At 43.7% G+C, this 21,162-nt stretch overlaps 1 protein-coding gene across 1 annotated transcript in view; it reads right to left on the bottom strand.

Annotated features, from left to right (window-relative positions):
• RAD18 (RAD18 E3 ubiquitin protein ligase) overlaps nucleotides 1-5,184 on the bottom strand; it is a 152,808-nt gene extending 147,624 nt beyond the window's left edge. Inside the window, exons 1-2 of the mRNA XM_066612984.1 lie at nucleotides 5,131-5,184; nucleotides 1,220-1,301 (exon numbers count right to left, since the gene is read on the bottom strand). Of these exons, the coding sequence (XP_066469081.1) occupies nucleotides 1,220-1,301; nucleotides 5,131-5,184 (136 nt within the window). The remainder of the gene's footprint in view (nucleotides 1-1,219; nucleotides 1,302-5,130) is intronic.
• Between the last annotated feature and the right edge of the window lie 15,978 nt (nucleotides 5,185-21,162).

Genomic DNA, 21,162 nt, shown 5'->3' with positions numbered 1-21,162 from the left:
CCTCCAAGGTGCATCCTGCATATCAGTGGATTCAGTTATCCAGAACCCTCCGCAGATACCAGGGCATGCGTGTATATCACAATGCCATAATACCAGTGATACACTACTATTGGCGATACTTCACAAAAAGGCCAGTGGCACTGTGTGCAAAATGCCACTCTTGAATTGACCCAACTTGAAGCAGACATGGTCTAATTAGCTTAGAGAAGTTTTGGCACAGGGTGTGGTGATGGCTAGTGATGTGATGTGAACATCACATGTAGTGTGGTAGTGAACATTTTTTAAAAAAAAATGTTAAGTGTTAAAAATGTGGTTTTAAAAACTATGGTAAGAATGGGTTATTACAGAAGTTAGTCAGGATGGAGTGCGGGCTGACAGCTGGATGCTGCAGGCAAAGAACAAGCCATAGTTTTAAGGAAATGCCATCCAAGGGCACAGTACGGTCCAAACAGGTGGGACCTCGGCATATGTGGGGTTCCGTTCCTGGACCCCCTGCAGATACCCCCTGCAGAATTTGCAGATAGTGAGATAATGGGGGGATCCCTTAGACAACATCTGGACATGACCATAAGTGCCTTCCAGTTGTGTTTGGAAGTGTTACTAAGCGTGGGGAGGTTGCGTGTAGTTTCCACGTGCCTCAGAATGCATCCCAGAGATTTTTTTAAAACCAGAAGTGCATCTCAGAAGCCTCTGGTAGGTGTTTTGAGGCACATGAAGGCACTTCCAATTGCATCCAGGAGGTTTGGTGAGGCCCTCCAGCCATGAGTTCAGAACCTGCAGTAAGTCAAATCCATGGGTTCCAAACCCGCAGATGAGGAGGGCCCACGGTATATAGCCCTCCACCCTATGCCTTGGTATACTTCTGCTTTTAGGCCCCTGATTCAGGAAGCAAATAGCGGTGCTCTGCAAAGGCCCGGGATGCATTCCCAATTGTGCCATTGCCAGGCAATGTCACTTCCTGCTCCAGTCTTAGCATACTACTTCCCACTTCCTCTGCTCCTTATGGAATTCATGTCTCAGGTGGCCACCTACACTACAGGGCCAAAATATATATCTCTTTTTTTTTTTTTTCTTTTTTGCTTGAATTATGGAGCCAACTTCAGTTAGGTATCAAAATAGAACGTTTATAGCATCCTCCAGTTGTTCTTTGAAGGAAGCAGTTTTTCAAAAATTTGAAAAATACACAAATGTAAATACAAGCAAAATCTTCTGTACTTACAGTTATGTGAACACTGGGGGATGATCACTGCAGTATTGAAGTAATCAAAGCATATTCCACAACGCAACAAGTCATCCACTTCCTGAAATGGAATTTTCAGAGTTCATTTTCAGAAATATAAAGCAAGATGAATAGTTTAGAGCAGCGTTACTCAGTGTGAACTCCTCAGATCCCTGCCTCTCTCTGACTGGGGCCATTGTTAGAAGTGGAAAGGGCTCCTGAGACCAAAAAGTTTGAGAACTGCTGGTAGAATCCAGAATGAAAGAGCAGTTTTGAAAAAGCACCTCCTAACAAAGAATTTTTTTAAGCCTCTAATCATTGAATGGTATTACCACTTACTAATGCAATTTACTGACAGTGCATAACTAAAAACTAATACTACTAAGTATAAAGTTCTTAAAACCTGCTAGGTGTCTTACAAAAGTTAAAATACACACAACACAAAATACTGTTGTGTCCAAATATTCATAAGAAATACTATTTTCATGTCTGGTTCTTGCTCTTTTTGTCTGGAACCAAACAGAAAGCACAGGAAACACACAGAAAGCACTTAAAAGCTTATTACATAGCAGCAAAAGCAGTATACAGAGGCACTCATCCACCACCCCTAGCTTCACAGAAACCCAGGATAACTATGGATCAAAAATCCAAAAAAGTGGTATACTTGGTATATACACAGGAACATTAGTTTTACCACTTTACTATAGGTGGATGATCACTTTATATGTGCTGACGTACACAGTAAACTTCTAAGCAGTTACCCCACTGTTCCCATTCATATGGTATTTCCTGCCCCAAATGCCACATGTACCAAAAATGGCTCTTTATTAGAGCCAAAAGACACATTTACACTGAAAAAGAAACTGATATTTTAAATTCATGCAGCAATAAATCAAAATTAGTGTTTTAACCATGATCAGTAATCAGTTTGTCTAATTCAGAATTTATCTACTCATGGGTCAGATTAGGTAAAATCATATCAACTACCTACTGACTAAATTGGTCTGGGCTGACAATGCGCATACTTACATTAAGATCATCTTCTGGCCAGTAGGTCACAGAAGTGGTATTGGGAGATATCTATTCTTCACCTAGGCCTTAGGATTGTGACATGCCTCAGGGTTGTTCTATTCTGCCCCCCCCCCCCCTCATATTGTTCAACATCTACATGAAACTGCTGGGGGAGATAATCTGACAATTTAGAATTGTCACCATTACCAGTATGCAGATGATCAGTGTCTGGGAGCAGTTCAGGGCAAACAAGTTAAAATTAAATTTGGACAAAACAGAGTTCCTCTTGATTTGGAGATCTATGATTCAGATCCTGGATCGGCAACCTGTTTTAAGTGGGGTTGCACTACCTCTGCAGCAGCAGGTATGCTGCTTGGGCATTCTTCTGGATTCTTTGCTGCTCCTTGACGCCCAAGTTCCACTGGTGGCCAGGAGGGCCTCAACTTGGGCTAGCATGCCACTTGCATAAATACCCAAGTCATTCAAACCTGAGCACATACACCTGTAACATCATGACTTGATAACATGCTATATGTGAGGCTGCCTGTGAAGTGTACCAAAAACTGCAGTTAGTATAAAACATGGTCATGGGAGCTGGGTGGTTTGACTGTGCCAGACCTCTGCTTCTTCAGCTGACCGGCTTGCAGTTTGTTTCCACTTACCACTCACTATTTGACCAATCAAATACCCAATCCTAATCAAAGGACACCATTCTCTCCGTACAATAGACCCAAGTTGAAGTCTTTTCTGCATATGTTCTTACAAGGTACATAAGGAAGGTTCAAGCCCCAAACCACTTTTATTTGAAACAAAATGCCAAATTGCCCTGGCACCCACAGATTTTTCTTCTGCACATTAGCTTCAATAATTTAGAACTTATTTGTCTATACACCCAAGAGGCAACAGCCACTCTTTTCACAATTAACATGCTTGAAGTGCAATCCGCAATGAACAAAGAAAAATACCCGAGAAATTAAACTGATGCACAATGAGGTACATAAACATCAAGATGACAAAGTCATTACTTAAAGATTTTGAGAAAAGATTCTGCTACCTTTCTATCACTTCTGGCCCTGGAAGAGTGTTTTAACAGATTCCTGGATTTACTGGACATTTGTACAAAAATATCCAATTCCTTTATATTTATAACAGAGAATCATCTGTTCTGACCTAAGAAAAGTTATGACTTCAAATGAAGCTTCCTCAATATCGAACTGCACTAACAGGGTCTCTCATCAGATCCTCAATTCTCAGGCAGTTAGTGTACATAAAGATGTCAACACTGATCATAGTGTGATCAACACTGGTCATAGTATTAAATTCACAACTTTACTGAACTCTTTTCATTCTGTTGGCTGTTGTAGGATGCCACTAGAAACTGTACACAACTATATACCTGTAATTGAATGATTAGCAGACTGAATAGCAGACGTTTCACTATTTTCCTGTATATAATTCCTGTATATAATTTCCTTAGCAATTGTTCAGACTTATTGCCAATACTTTCAAATTTTTTAATACTATATTTTCTTTATTTACTGGTCATACACATACACTTCACAATCCTTAGTTAATGCTGCACGCATTTACAACCGGTTCAAAGATTGCAATCTTCTCCACCTTCTGGAGACTTGAGACTTGTTTGGACAGGAAGTTCAACATCTAAATTTCCCATGACCAACGTCAGAGCACTCCCAAAACAAGTCTTTTAAGAGGAGGTACCAGACTCAAGGATTAACTGTGGTGAGGAGGTACCAGACTCAAGGATCAACTGTGGGTGAATGATACACACTTCTGATCAGACAGCCATTTCCTACATCAAATGTAGGATGCTACTTCTAGCTGTTTTGACTGGAAATTCAACATCTACACTTCCCACTTGCAAAGCATGAGAAAAAGAGACCTCAGAGGATTCCCAAGACAGGTCTCTTAAGAGGGGGTACCAGAAGCAAGGATCAGCTCTGGTGAATAACTCCTGATCAGACAATCATTTCCTGAATCAAATGAAGGATGCTATTTTTGGCTGTTTTGACAGGAGGTTCAACATGTACACTTTCCACCTGCAAACAACAACAACAATAATAATACTAATAATACTACAGGTATTTCTATACCGCCTTTCTTGGTCCTCAGATTTCTCCTTAGACTTTATTCAAGGTGGTTTACATAGGCAAGCAAATTAAATCCCCGTAGGGATTTTTACAATTTGAAAGAAGGTTTCTATCTTTCAAGAAACCACAACATTCAGATGTTTCTTTCTTGTTCTGGTCACACATTCTGGCCTCCATCCTCCCACACTCAGAGCAGATGGAATAGCTCGGCTCAGCTTGTCAGCTGCTTCAAGGTCGCACGGTGCCTTCCGATGTTATCTTCAGGCAAATGGAGGCTCAACCCTCTAGACCAGACCTCCTGCCCAGACCAGACCTCCTGCCCTCAATGACCTCACAGCACTCCCAAGACAGGTCTAATAAGAGGGGGGTACCAGAAGCAAGGACCAAGTCTGGGTGAATCATACACACTCTTGATCAGATAGTCTGGGTGTATGTTCTTACACCTGATCAGGCAGTCATTTACTGAATCAAATGTCTGATGCTACTTCTGGGCCAAAGAGAAAGCACTCTGCACATGCTCAGAGACACCCTTTTCTCATTGTATTATCTGTTTAAGAGCAGATCACCACCACCACCCTGAGAGTGCAAATGGGTTCCAGGACTGATTCCTCATCTGAGGCTGAACCATAAGAGAAAAAATAAGTAACTTAAGCCTTAGTGTCTCACACACACACACACACACACACACACACACCCTTAATGTCACTCACTCTCTCTCACACACACACCCTTAGTGTCACACACACACTCCTTTCCAGTCAGGCTGGACTCCCCTCCACTTGAACTTACCTTCAGGGGCTCCAGAGGACGTGGCCATCGCGAGTCAGTCAAGGCAAGAGACATGGTGCGGCAGCCAGAACTCTGCCTCTCCCGCCTGGAGGACTCCAAATCACCCGCGCTCTCAGTCCCTTCCGGGAATGCATAGGACACAACTCAATTTCCGGACGCGCCGCTCAGCCTTCTGGGAGATGTAGTTTTTCGCAGCCAGCAGAGCATCACGTTCCACGACCCTGTGTTGTCTGTTCCTCTCTTGGGGCTGAGAAAGTGCAGCTCAGAGGCATCCCCCTGAAAAGGCATCTGGTGGGGAAGGACATTCCCTGCTCTTTGGATAGAATCCCTTTGCCAGCAGAGCAGAGCAGGAAGGCTGATTTGGGAGCACAGGCTTGAAATGAATGAGAGTCCCCAGAACTGACTTCCAGCCTGTTTTCCAGGCTGCACCCTGGAGTGCCTGCTGCACAGACCTGCCTAGCAGGGGGTGGCTGACTCCTGGGGAGTGGAAGAAGAAAGAAGGTTCTTGGGGTGCCCGGGGCAGGGAGGACGATGTACAATCCGGCTTGCTTTGGGTGAAACGGGTGCAAAAAGCAGCACCATGAGTTAGAGACGCTTGGGAGCAGTTTTTCAGCCTTGGAAGCGTTCCAGCAGCAGCAGCAGCATGCTTTTATTAGCCCCTTTCCAGCCCAGACCCAAGGGAAGCAACCTGGGAAAGAGGTTTCCTAACTCAGAGTCACACAAAAGACAACGGCACATACAGTTCAGTACTAGAGGTGCATAAGGACAACACTTTGACACCCATGGCGAATGGAAACTGCACAACTAACCTCCTTCATCTCAGCCAAAGGCTGTCTTAAATCACTGGTCCTCAGCCACTCAGCTTCAGAATACAATTGTGGTTGGCAACCTTCAGTCTCGAAAGACTATGGTATAAGCCCGGGGTGTCCAAACATTTTGGCAGGAGAGCCACATCATCTCTCTGACACTGCGTCGAGGGCCAGAAGAAAAAGAATTAATTTACATTTCAAATTTGAATAAATTTACATAAGTGAATATATTAGAGATGGAACTTATATGAATGAATGAAGGTCTTGCAATTGCTCAAGACCTATAAAAGGCCTTGCACAAAGCAAGGCCAGCCTTTCCTTTGCTGCTGCATCACAGATGTGAAACAGCAAGCACTGGAGAGAGCCCTCAGCCCACAGCTCACACGAGAGGTTGAACAGTTGGCCATCATGCTGAGAGCAGTTGCATCAGGCTCCAGCAAGTCTCTGGAGGGCCAGAGGCCCATTTGAGACTGGGGGCTCCCTGAGGGCTAGATTGGGAGCCTTCAGAGCCGCAAGTGGCCCCAGGGCCGGGGTTTGGGCACCCCTGGTATAAGCCTATAGCACCTGGTATTCCCAAGCGGGCTCCCATCCAAGTACTAACCAGGCCTGACCCTGCTCAGCTTCTGAGATCAGACAAGAGGGAAAATTCATGGTGCTGCAATTTTCCTACAATGTAGAAAGCTCCACCAGCACCCATGAGAGGGGGTAAAGGGGGTAATTTGTACCCCAGTCCAGAGTCAAAAAGGAGACCCAGGAGCCAAAGGAGCAGGTCTCAAAATTTCCTGAGATCTTCCATTTTCCTATCTCACCTGGCCTTGCTGCCCACACAGGATGCTGGGTGCATCGCAGCTGCTGCTGCTGCTGCTGCTGCTGCTACTACTGAAAAGGCATATGCACCAGGCCGAGGAATGCATACGTGAAATTCTAACACAGTGTCAGATCCAAGAGGAAAGTGGCCTGCTACAGTATCTCTTTGGCATGTAGATTTGCTTGCCACAAAGGAGTGTACAGGAGCTCACGGACACAGCTGCGGGGCTACATTTTGGTGCACACTTTCCATTCTAGTGTGAGCCTAAGAACAATGATGCTAATTTTCTGCAGTGATTTCCTATATTTCAATGATTTTAGAATCACTTAGGAGTGTGTTTGGTTTTCCATATTACTGTATCTAGCTGTCGATGCTGTATGGGCAGGGACACCTAGACTCTGAATTGGGAAGCCCAGTAGACCTGGAAAAGTTTTTGTTCCAGCGGTTGCAATCATAAGGCATAGGAATGGACAGTAAAGCTTCCAGCTTCTCTTTTGGAGCTCCAGCAGGGATATTTTCATTGCTAATGTAATTAAGAAAACATGCAAGCACAAATGTGCATTTAGTGCTTGTATCAACTGTAGTATCATCCACAATGTGGCATTTCATATCCAGCTGCAACTATGCAGTTTTCTACTCATTTGCTAAAATTACACCGTGAGAAGGATGAGGGGGAGTGGATGCAAGTAGAAACTGAGAATAAAGAGGAGGGCTAGGACAGGAGGGAACAAGAGCCTGGAAATGATCCCCAGCGGCAAAGCCACCAAATGAAACAGGATCATTCTTTGGACTGACATTGGTGGTTCCTTGGAGGGTGCAGGATCCTGTTGATGCCTCAAGCACTTGTTCTCTAATCAGAATACACTGAAGAGCTTCTTTTTATTCCCTATGACTATTTGGGAACTTTAGGCAGTTTCACATACTGTATTTCTATTAGACTAAACCCAAAATGTACAAGTATATTCAACAGGGGAAAAAATGAAGCCAATTATCAGTTTTCCATTCTGCCTGTTGGACACTGCTGTCAATGCAGTTTTGCAAAAGGCCCTTGAAAGACTTTATTTTTAAAGGATGTCATTTATCACTTCCACTTTAGTTTTATTTCCCTGCTGGGTAGTATTTTTTTTAAGAGATGTCAGGCCAGATCTGAAAATGCAGCCTAAACTCTCTCCCTCTCCCTCTACTGGAAAAAGGGAAAGAAGCCATTTGACATAATGATGTCACAGCTTGTCTTTATTTCATTTAAGTAAATTAAAACCTTTTAGATGGGCAAAACAGGTCTTGAGGCTGTTTGCCTAGGACACTCAGAATGTAATGGCCATAACCTGTGTAAAGACCTCTGTGTCCTACAAAGACCAGGGGGGAAACAACTGTTCTAACAGGTTCAGGTTGCAGCTGAGTTCATGGCTGCTGTGGGCTGTGTGTTTATGACCATTGCCTTTAATGACTAGATTCCAGCTAGACAAAATCTGGAGAATGAGCTTATCAGTAGCAATTGAGAAACAAAATGGTTATAACCGCACTGACTATCCTGATGTACCAGTGCACATTATTACAAATGTCCCATGGCATGAAGTGGAATCATAAATGGCTATTGGTAAAAGGTACTTCAGCACCTTGTGTTTATTTTCCAGTTGCCAACTATTTCAGTCATCCCATTACTAACTGTATATTAGAAGAAATAATATGCTTATACAGGCTTTTTAGTTTAGGCCTAGTGCAAGACAGATCTATTATTGGTTTGTTGTGCAGTGATAAATCCAATATCTGGCTCAGATTCAAGCAGAGTGACTGGAGAGGACACAGTGGCCGGAAGTTTACATTTGGTAAATGATGCCAAGAAAGGCCACTGCAAAGTTCAACAACATCATGGGAAATAAAATTTAGAAACTGACACCTCCACAAGTGCTTGGCTTGATCACTTTTAATTTAGAAAAGCTTTTATTTTGCAGAGCGTGACAGCAGCCACCCAACAGGCCACTGGGTTTGACTGTTAACTGTATCTCATTCTTTAGATTAGCTATTATTATGACCATATAACCTTATTATGACCATATAACCATATACAGCAGGGTTTCTCAAACTGTGGGTCAGGACCCACTAAATGAGTCAGGAGCCAATTTCAGGTGGGTCCCCATTCATTTCAATATTTTATTTTTAATATTTTAGACTTGATGCTACCACGGTATGTGACTGCATTTGGGGAAATGTTTCAGACGTGTACTTTTAACAAGCCACTATGTGTATTCTTTTAACAATGATAGTCAAGGGGGCTTACTCCTGTGTAAATGTGGATAGGATTGCAGCCTAGGATTGTTAAGAATTTAGCTGCTTGATTATGTCACTTCTGGTCATGACATCACTTCTGGTGGTTCCTGATAGATTCTCATTCTAAAAAGTGGGTCCTGGTGCTAAATGCATCAGAACCACTGATATATGGTAATCTGATACTGTTTTAAAGCAGAGTGCTTTTAAAATAAACATACAGCTCAATTCTATAATTTATATACAAAAGTGTGTAAAAATGCTTAATGTTCCTCCTTCATCCTTTCGCCCTGTTCTTCACAGATTTTTCTTTAATTCACAATGCCACCATTGAATTCACAGAAATACAGTAGTATTTAATATGTATTAAGAACATACATATGTATTAAGAACATAAGAAGAACCCTGTTGGATAAGGCCAAAGGTCCATCTAGTCCAGCTTTCTATATCTCACAGTGGCCCAACTGATGGCCAACTGATGCCAAGACAACAAGATACCTGCATCTTGTTACCGCTCCCTTGCACCTGGCCATCTGAGGCAGCTGCTTGTTGCACATTTGTGACACATTGTATGTGCGTTTGCACATACACATCATGGCTTGTAACCTGTGATGGACTTTTCTAGAAATCTGTCCAATCCCCTTTTAAAGGCATCTAGGCCAGATGCCATCACCACATCCCATGGCATAAAGGCATCTAGGCCAGATGCCATCACCACATCCCATGGCAAGGAGTTCCACAGACTAATTACACACTGGGTATAACTAGGCCAGCCCAGTTTACAAGTAACTGTACAGCACCAGAACATACACAAAGCATACTACTTCACAGCCCTTTTCCCCCTTTATTTTTCTTTTAGAATTCTGCTAACATTCAAACATCTACAGATAATTTATTGAGCTAACACTCATATTGCCCTCCAGGGGACAAGAGGAACCACAAATATGCTGTCATTTTTTGATAGCAGCCTCACACACTCTGACTGCGTTCCCGGTAATGGGAAAGCAGGCTTTTACAGCTCTTCTGATGAAATCTCTAGCGTGTCCTGTAAACCTGAAATTGATTCAATTGGCACCTGTACTACAAGAATAATATGACATCAGCCTTCCTTGTGACTTCAGCAATGTTGACTCTTCAGTATTTTTCCACTACTTTTATTCTGAATGGCAAGGAAGTAATTGTCAACACCTTGGTACAGAAGTGTTTGCTCCCCTGAAACACATTCAAGGTCATCTTAGCTGGAGTTCAATTTATTTCCAAAGCTCATCATCATGTTATATATAATGACTGTTTACAGACAGGCTGTTCCTCCACAATAGCCTCTGTCTCATAAGTTGTGGGATCCCAAAGAAACAGTTGAATGTCTGGCTTTTCACAAACCTACTACTTTGGCAGTTGGCATTACTTTGGCCCAAACGTCTCCATACAGCTAATAGCCCTAATTTCTACAGTCCATTAGATTCAGAGCGCCTCTCTTAGTTCTAATTGTTCTGCCATTACACTCATAATCGTCTACCCTGCCATTAGGCGTTTCATATACTTTACTTCCATTAGACAGCTGTTTGTACACAATGTACTTACTTATACAGAAATTGTGCATTGGCTGAATGGCCACTTACACCGAACATCCACAGAGCAAGGCAGATGCTGCCCACTCCTCTAAAAGAGTGAAAATGAAAAACAAGAATCCCTCCCCTGTTGCATGTCACTGCCACATATGGAACCATAAGCAGCATAGTTCACAGGCATCCTCCTATGGAATATGTCCTGAAGCCATGCTAGAATGAAAAACTGCAGCCTCATCCTCAGCACACTGACTTAGAAGCATACTACAATGGCACTTTTAGGGTTCCACCGAAAATGGGGGGCAGAAAAAGACATGGAGGCCAAGGGGTAAAAATTCACCTCTGTCCTGCACCTCACTTCTGTGCAGTCCCCCAAGCTGTTTTGGGTCCTCTGCAACTGCTGTTTTCAAGGGGGTTGGCTTTTTCTTAAAAAAAAAAAAAAATTCTATTCTATGCAATGCATCTAACTTCATGCCTTGTTTGACTCTCAGAACTCAGTGGGACTTACTTCTGAGTATGTGTAGGAGTAAACTCTTTCCTCCATTTTCCTCCAATTTACAACTCCTCCCCAAATAACTAGACTCCAATTCTGTTGGGAAAAATGATGTCATTCATCTTACAAAAATCATTTTTTTTTAATATCATCCAGTTGAAACAGTTTTAATTTTGTTGTCATTCCAAGTATGTTCTGTTATTCAAAATGAAGATAATTTTAGTTAATATCAACTTTAAGAACATAAGAACAGCCCTGCTGGATCAGGCCATAGGCCCATCTAGTCCAGCTTTCTGTATCTCACAGCGGCCCACCAAATGCCCCAGACTTTCTAAACTTTGTTTAGAAACATTCAGTATATAAAATGTCTTATTTGTTTTCCCCATTGTTGTATTTCCTGTTGCACATTTTTGAGTCTTTGCTGTGACACGCACTGATATTTCCAACTTTTTATTACAATTTGTAGTAGATACAATTTCTAATAGCAATTCACCTATATTGGAAATGCACAAGATTAACATTTACCCTGAAGGTAAATGGCAAGATGACATAATGCCACGAACTACAGAATTAATTTTTTTTTTAAGTCTATTCAATGCATTTGCAAATGCATTGCACTTATGATAAGAAAACTATGGTTACATCAGCAGTTGCATCAGTGTCCTAAACTGCTGCTCTTGGGAGAAGAATACTACACATATAACCTAATACAGTGCTTCCCAAACTTTTTAGTACTGGGACCCACTTTTAAAAATAACTATCTATCGCAATCCACTAGACAAGAAAAGATATCCAGAAAGAAATAATGTTTTCTTTAATAAAATAATTAATACATTATTAATTAATAATAATTGGGGTCCTGTGTTCCTGAGGCTGCTAGGGACCTTACATATAGTATGCCTGTGTGTAGATATTTGCTATACTATCTCTAGAAATGAAACTCAAGGACTGTTCCCCAAAACCTTGACAGTCATTCCAGGATACCCAGCTGAAGTGGAGAGCAAGTTGTACAGTTAGGGACTTCCAGGCCAGACAAAAGGCTGAAATTGAGTTCACCCATGATCTATAGCAAGCCAATTACTAGAGAAAATCAGAAAATATGACTTTTAATTTTGGGCTAAGATTACCTCATACCAGCTAACAATTTTCTTCTGCTAACTGTTTTTTTTCTTCTTCATGTTTCGAAAACTTTCCATGACCCACCAAAAATCGACTCGCAACCAGCAGTTTGGGAAACATAATAACACGTGATGTTATTTGCCTTGTAGGAGAGCCGCTTTCCCTCTGTATTTGTAATATTTACCCTTCCTATAGCCATCCTACAAAGCAAATAACATAATTCCATATGATATGAATCACTGGCTTGACATTATGTTCTGCCATCCAGAAACTACCTATTTCTGCTTGGAATTCTGGACACATTGTGGATATCAATACTATTCAGAATAGGTCATGGTCCTATTGCTTCATGAAACACCAATATGTCCTACAAGTGAGACTCTAATTTCCTCACAGATGAATAAGTATTTTGGGGATCTGGCATGAGAATCTTTCAAGATTCTGTAGGTTGTTGGGGGTTTTCTGGCATCATTTCTCTATTTTTCTTGTTCCAAATCCCCAAACAATGATTTGATTCATAGGAAATTCAAAGGGCTTCTTGGGAAGAGGCAGCTACTGATATAATGATCTGAGAAGATTCAGGGGCACCATGTGGGTGCATCATTTTCCGCCTCGTGTTTCAGCATCTCTAAAAGTTGTCCCACAGTCCTCATTGTGGATGAATCACTTTTTTTTTCTCCTTCTGTTGTCCTAATATCCATGCCTATATCGGAGGGAAAATCCTTCACACCAAATAGGAGTCCTCGCTTGTCTCATGTGGCCTAACTGAACAAAGATAAATGGGCCTGCACCTCAGGAAAGAAAACAATCCATCTTCTGTATACAATGGCATATTCTTGATACGTGCAAGCCGAGACAAGGGATGATCTATGAACTATCTTCCTGTAGCTTTTATAGATTCATTGGTAATTGGAAGTAGGTGTGCCTTTTATCAGCTAGTTCAGTGGTTCTCAAACTTTTTAGCACTGAGACCCACTTTTTAAAATCTGTTGAGACCCACCAGAAGTGATGTCATTAACCTGGAAATGATGTCATGGCCAGAGGTAACATCATCAAGCAGGGAAATTTTTAACCCTCATATGACAAATCCAAATCAGTATTGGCAACCTTCAGTCTGACTATGAAAGACTATGGTATCGCGCTCTGAAAGGTGGTTCTGGCACAGCGTCTAGTGTGGCTGAAAAGGCCAATCCGGGAGTGACAATCCCTTCCACACCAGGAGCAAGTGCAGCCTGGTCTGTCTCCCTGGCTATGGGCCTTCCTTCTTTGCCTCTTTGCCTCAGACTGCTGACAAAGTGTCTCTTCAAACTGGGAAAGGCCATGCTGCACAGCCTGCCTCCAAGCGGGCCGCTCAGTGCAGCACTACTGGGTGCAGCACTACTCTGAGCTATATTCCAGAGAAAATGTAGTCACCGAAGAAGCACTGAACAACATTGAGTGCCTGCCTTTGCTGGAGGAGCTTGACAGTGAACCAACCCTAGAAGAACTTCACGTGGCCCTGGACTCCCTTGTCTTTGGCAAGGCACCTGGAAAAGACAGCATCCCTGCTGAAGTCCTAAAGTGCTGCAAAGAGATCATCGCTACTGAGCTGCATGAAATCCTCTGTCTCTGCTGGAGAGAAGGTGAAGTACCTCAAGACATGAGGGATGCAAACATCATCACGCTGTACAAGAACAAAGGTGACGGGGTGACTGCAACAACTACCGTGGCATTTCTCTCCTTAGCGTTGTAGGAAAGTTGTTTGCCCGAGTTGCACTAAAGAGGCTCCAGGTACTTGCAGAGAGCGTTTATCCAGAATCACAGTGCGGATTCCGAGCCAGCAGGTCCACCACTGATATGGTATTCTCCCTTAGACAACTGCAGGAGAAATGCAGGGAACAACGACAGCCACAAATCCAAATCAAATCAATTAAATTAAAAGTGTACAGTAAATATGAGTTTAAACATTCATTTAAAATAAAGAAGAGCCCTCCTAACCCGCCCAAGCAGTTCCTGATCTGTTTAAAACAAATTCCCCAAATATCCTAAAGGCTGCAATCTTATGTGGAAGTAACCCTCATTGGTTATCTTTGTTAAAAGATTATCGTTGCTAACCCACCATTAATTCATCATTTGGAAATTGGTAGCCAAAGAGATGAATTTCCTCGACTGGAGAAATGGATTACAGCGCAAGCCTGTGTGTCCACTCAGAGGGCAGTGCCATTGTTTTCAGTGGGGCTTGTTGCCAGGGAAGTGTATACTGTATAAGATTGCAGCTTTACCAGGCTGCATCTTTGATAACATGGCTCATAGAAGTGTACATTTACCTGTGACTAAAATGCTTTCTCTTGGAGATTGATATCCTTAACTCTAGATGGAAACAATATCTCTCAGATATAAAATACATGGGATTTGAAAGAGGAAGTGTTGGTGATTAATGCGTTCTGCTGATCTTGCTTGCCAAATGCAATTGATGGTAGATGTATTAAACTAGAAATCAATAAACACAAAGTGGTTATCACACACTGAATCCTGAGTAAGCAGTGGGTCGGAATACAAATCCTGATTTGTGCATGTAGCTGGCTTTATCTTGATTGTCAAACCTATCTGTTGTATTGTCCATTTTCTTTTGAATTTAGTTGTGCAATGGCACTTGCTACATTGGCAGAATATACATATTTTGAGCCCAGTCCTATTCTCCCCCACCCCACCGATCCAGCAGCACTAAAATGGTTCAACTGCATCCTGTGATGAGGGAGGGGCAGTCCAGGAGGACTTCTCTGGATAAGGGAATAATTGTATATTAAATAGCTGGCACAGGTTTGTGTGGACCATCTCTGCAGGATTGGAACCAAGAAGGGGGTTAGGATTTAGCAGCCACCACTGCTGCCAATCTGCCCATCCCTAGCCCCTGTCACTGCCCCATTGTACAAAAATTAGAAGAAGCTTTCTCACACACACACACACACACACACACACACACACACACACACACACACACACACAGTACTTACAGAGAGAAGGGGATAACTGCTAAGTGCCCAATCAATTTGACTTTACACAGAGCAAAGACAGGGAAAATAATGGGGTTTTGGTGGGTCTTCGGGAAAGTTGCAGCACGGACCAAGGTTAGCTATTCTAATTCTGCAAGGCTTGAGTTGCAGCGGTCGTGGCAGCAAAGGGTCAACCAAGCAAATCTCCCTGGGCAAGAGGGGTCTTAGAAAGAGAACTATGAAGCAAGCCCTTATCAGGCAATTAGACAGAGGCCTTGAAAGGAGCAGGCATGGTTGCCGCATTGCATTCCTTGGAGGGAAGGAAGGTACGGTGCTGAGAGAGAGAGAGGCCCAGAAAGTGGCTGACCAGTTCAGGCTGGCTCAGCAGCTTCAGTAGCTCTTGGGGGATAGAAGGCTGGCAAGGAGAGGAGGTGGCTGGGTGTAACTGTCCTGGTTGACATGGAGCATGAAATAGGGATGACTAGACACAGCACCAGCAGATTAATATTCCACAGATTAACAGCAAAACAGTGTGCAATGGTATAGGTAGAATGAACAATGAAGCAAACATGAGGTTCTACAACCAAGGGTTTTAAAAATGTTTGCCCAACAGTATCCAGTGTGATTCTTAGGTGGGATGACTCAGGGCCCAATGCTAAACTTTGCATGCTGGTTCACTGCCGGTGCGCACTGTCGCAAATGGCCGCAAGGCACGTTTGCGGGCCCTAGCACTGATGTTCCACCAGTGCTAGCCCAGCGCTAGCCGGCACTGGGTTAGCGTCAGGTGAGCATTGGAACTCCGCCACTCAGTGGTCGCACAGATCGCCGAGCAGTAGAGAGGCAGGTGGAGGTGTGGCGGGAGGCCGCGAGCACGTGTTCCAGTGAGGGGGGAGGAGGCGTGCCAGGGGCGGGAGGGAGGCAGGACGGGTGGAGCTTTGCTCCGGATCCAGAGCCTCTGTGACAGGCTGGCCACCCGACATGGAGACATTGGGCTACCCATCAGGAGATCTTCTATTGCTGGTATTGGACTGCTGCTGGGTTCTGCCTTTGTTTTCCCATCCAGTTGTGATATGGATGGGAATAGAGTGTGGAATGGATCCAGCAGGATGGCTGTTGGATCATTTCTAGATTGTTCAGTCATGGGGTTAGTGTGGACCTTTGGGAGTGTGAAGCTTTCTTTTGTTTTACAAATGTTTTTTATGCCAAACTCAGGAGTCCAGGAAGGCAGTTCTGGTCACATAATTGGTTTTTTGCTCTCTAGCATCTAGGCACATGTTTAAGTGCATGCCTCCTGCCCATCTTGAATTAAAGGAAATAAACAGAAATAAAATATCAACCATGCAATATCACCCAGCCAAACAGTACAGAGTTGCACCTTGGATTTTCCATGGTGATGTGAACTGGAAAATAAGATACTGTTAAAATAAATTTTGATAGCAGTAATAGTGTGATAGATGAAGTTGCTGGTTTCAATAAGGACAACAACTTCAATTGTAAAAAATAATTGTGTACAATTTCAAAGATGTGTGCCAGGGGAGGCTGACAGCGCTGAAACAGTAGGTGTTTAAATCTTTGACTGTCTCTTTTTGCCATGTGCCATTTTCCATTAACTGATTTCTGTCGACCATTTGTCAGATATTCACACCAATAGCAGCCATCTGAATTTATGCGCTCAATTGCTATTTTGCAGCCACAATGAAATCAACAGAGTTACATGACTCTAAAGCTGACAGATTTTTGGCCTGCGCGGGCTGGTTGGCCAGATCTGATAAGAGGCTTCATATTGCAGAGATTCTGCCTCATTCAATTATTCTGCTGTTTTGCCGAGATCAACATGAAAGAACAATGAGTCTAACAGATGATAAAGATGGCTGTGAAATAAAACCAGTCATTAATAAAAGTCTTTGACAGGTGAACAAACGCAGCATACAAAGAGCTATATGGCAATAACAGTCCAGTCCTATAAGGTTAGTTGCGATGCCATAACATTCCTTTCAACATCGCAAAGGCCTTGTGGTGTCACAAAGAGCAGGCCGCCAGCTGCCATTTTGGATCTGCCCTTTGAAATGGCAGCAGCTACCTGCTCCTGCACCTGGCTCTGCAGGGAAGCACAGGGAAGCTGGCAGGATGGGCAGAACGGGGAGGGGGGGGTGGGCATAATGGGGCGTGTAAGGGACAGGAGTGTGGGTGTCATGGCTTACACAACCTGCACCAGAACGCTGTCTCCTTCCTTGTCTCCGAACGTGCCGCCTTTCTCTACTCAGACATGCACCAGCCAAAGGGCTGGCGCTGGTCTGAGGAGACCCTTTGGTGATTGGGAGGCTTATGGTGAGGTAAGGAGATATATTTTCCCTTACTTCTCCCAAGCCTCCCCATCTACCTACCACCACCATAGCAGTGGTGCCGCACAGCCCATTTTGACGCAACTGCATCTATGGTAGGGAAACGGATAGGATTGGGCTGTTAGCCAACGAGTGAAATCTATTTTACTAAACATGTGGGGTCACAGGAGTCGCATGTTCATCATTCTCATCTCCGAAAGGCAGAAAATGGATCTGCAGCATTTCTCTAAGAATGGTTACTTCCCCAGGGTTTGGCTGCTGATAAATGAATTTGAAGTGCTAACCCCAGCTAACTGGGCAAAGAGGTACTTTTTGAAGTGATGCTCCTCTTCTGTTTAGCAGGGGGAAAGTGACTGTCCCTTTTCACCACAGCTGGAAAAAGACAGTGTCTTTTTCAATGGCTCTTTACTGGTGTTCTTCTGCATCTTTTTAGACTGTGATCCCTTTTGGGACAGGGGACCATTTAGCTATTTGATTTTGGCCACAATCCTAACCAACTTTCCAGTGCTGACATAAGGGCAATGCAACTCTGAGGTAAGGGAACAAACATTTCCTTACCTTGAGGAGGCCTCTGTGACTGCCCCCCAACTGCAGGATGCAGCACAGGTCCCATTGGCACCGCTATGCCTGTGCTGGAAAGTTGGTTAGTATTGCGCCCTTTGTCTGTAAACTGCTTTGTGAACTTTTTGGTTGAAAAGCAGAATATGGACTAATAATGTGGCTCTGTTGTGGAAACTGCAAAATGGTGAAAACTCAGAGGTAAACTGAAGGTTTACTTTATTACAACCAGTGCATTTTATGTTAGTGACTCTTCTTTGGGCATGCTAGTTAAACAACAAAGGCCCAAATCATAACCAGCTTTCCACCACTGGCATAGTGGTGCCAATGGGACGTGTGCTGCATCCTGCAGTTGGGTGTCACTCACGGAGGCCTCCTCAAGGTAAGGGAATGTTTGTTCCCTTACCTCAGAGCTGCATTGCCCTTACATCAGTGCTGGAAAGTTGGCTAGGATTGCGCCCAAAGTCTTCTGTAGCTAGTACAGAAGACTTGATCTTATCTAAATGTTAACTTTTTCACCTGATGTTGAGGTTCATTTCTGGCATATCACATGGTGACGGCATCTTGAGTGTCCTGCTTTCTACTTCAGAAATCGATGTCTTGAATTACATGGTGTTCTGGGCTGTGAGACTTCTTGATATCTTGTTTGTTTATGGTCATGTAGGAATGCAGCTGAGAGCAAGTTTGTTCAACTGCTGCTGTGGCTAATCTTGAGAGATTATCTAGGCTTGAAAGTCTCTCCTGAAGTACTGATGTCCTTGGATTGCCTGAGCTCTGTGTAGAACAATGTCATTTGTCTAATGACATTTGGGAAGAGGGAATACTATCTCTTAACAACAAATAATGCATCATGGGGTTTATTTCACAGGGCAAGAAAAAGCATAAGATCTTCATCCACCAAACTCACTCACTCACAGAACTCACTCACTCACAGAAAATTTACATGTTGATAAGATTTAAAAACACACATGGAGATGTTCAGTTGCAACATCTGCTCATGCATTTATGGTAGATGTAACATTTACAGCCCAATTACAGCCCCAGCACCAACACTACCCTTGCAGCACTGACACTAGGTGTCGCAAAAGGGCTGTAAAGCACTTCGCCACTGGGGGAGATGCCCACATCAGTCCAGTGGCAGGAAGACTTTTTTGGGGAGGAGAGGCCGGGAAAGACGGGGAGGGGAAAATCTGGGCAGAGGCAGGTGGGCTGGAGGGCAGATCAGGCCTGGAACAGGGGAGAAGATGGCAGCAGAAGCTATCACCAAATCCTATCCCCCCTCCCAAACAGCGAGCTCTGCTTCACATCAGCCTCTTCCCTTAGATTAGGTGTCATCTTCACACCTGACAGCTACAACTCAAAAAAGATTTCAAGTTATCTCCCAATTCCCATTAATTCCCATTAAGGAAGCATCACTTACAGCACAAGCATATGCCTGTCTTTTCAGAAGTAAGTCCCATTGTATTCAATGAGGCTTACTCCCAAGAAAGTGTGTACAGATTTGTAGCCCTAAGCGTCTAGAAACTTTAACCAATAACCTGCCCACCAAAAGATATGTCTGGCCAGGAGCCATTAAAATATAAAACATTCCTTTTCCCCCTCATCATCTCTTTGGCCCAGTGCAAAAGTACAAAATGGGATCACTTTTCTCCACTCCCATGAGCCATTGCTTTTGAAACAGAAGTCTTGACTGGTATTCTTTAGTTTTTTAGGCTGCAATCCTATGCACACTTTCCTGGGAGTAAGTCCCACTGAATACACTGGGACCCACTCCCGAGTAGACATACGTAGAATTACACTGTTAGTCTAGCACAGTGATTTTCAACCACTGTGCCATGGCACATTGGTGTGCCGCTGGAGTTGGGGGAGGGTCATTAATTAGTAGGGCAATTGGGTTATTTGAGCTCCCTACAAGTAGCACAGTGCCTTGCCAATGGTAAAAAAACTGATGGTGTGCCTTGACAATTTTAGTGCCTTGTCAGTGTGACATGAGATGAAAAAGGTTGAGAATCACTGGTCTAGCATCTCTACCTGATTTGTTTATCGTTGGATCTTATGGCATGCATGTCTTATTCAGGCATGGCACAGGCCATGTGCTGGCACAGGCCGTGCCTCGTTATCCACTGGGGTTCTGTTCTGGAACCCCAAGTGAACAAAAAAAATCAGTGGATATCAAATCATTGGAAAAATAGCTTTGAAGACCCACTTCCAGGTTTCTTGCTCTTCCATTGTCACCCCAGAATGCTATACTGCATTCAGTCACTAGATGGGGTGAATAATGGAATCTTGTGGAATAAAATTATAATTATTTAACAGCGCAAAGGTAGGAAATTGGATTTTTGTGCTTTTTTCCTTGTTACAAGGCATTTAAAGGTGGACCTCGGTATCAGTGGTGAGTCAAATCAGTGGATACCAAATAAGTGGATACCAAGATGGATGGGTGTGTCCTCGGTGCAAGAAGCTCCAGGGTCTCAGGGAACACATCCGCTCCCTTGAAGCCTTGGTGGCTGACCTGGAGAAGCAGAGGAAGGCAGAGAAGGACCGTGGGGAGACTTCTAGGGACAATCAGGCTTCGTCCCAACCTCAGGCGTGCAGTTCCTCGGCTGTCTCGGGGCTGGAGGATGTCATCCTGGAGAGGAGGGAAAAAATCCCCTAGGCGGGGCCCCTTCTCCAGGGGACGGGCCCGTATCTGAACGCACTCAGGATACTCCTCGGCAGGAGGGGGGTCGGGGGCTTCTTGTAGTGGGGGATTTGATTATTAGAAACATAGAGAGGGGGGTTTGCGATGGATGTGAGGACTGCATGGTGACTTGCCTGCCTGGTGCGAAGGTTGCGGGCATCACTTCTTGTCTAGACAGGCTGGTAGACAGTGCTGGGAAGGAGGTAGTGGTTGTGGTGCATGTCAGCACCAAAGAAGCGCCTGAGGGGGGACATGATTGAGACATACAAAATTATGCATGGGAAGGATAAAGTGGATAGAGAGATGCTCTTTACACTCTCACATAACACCAGAACCAGGGGACATCCACTAAAATTGCATGTTGGGAGAGTTAGAACAGACAAAAGAAAATATTTCTATAATAATAATAATAATAATAATA

This window comes from Tiliqua scincoides, chromosome 2 (genome assembly GCF_035046505.1).
Source record: "Tiliqua scincoides isolate rTilSci1 chromosome 2, rTilSci1.hap2, whole genome shotgun sequence".
Lineage (NCBI taxonomy): Eukaryota > Metazoa > Chordata > Lepidosauria > Squamata > Scincidae > Tiliqua > Tiliqua scincoides.
This window is presented reverse-complemented; position numbering and strand designations above follow the sequence as displayed.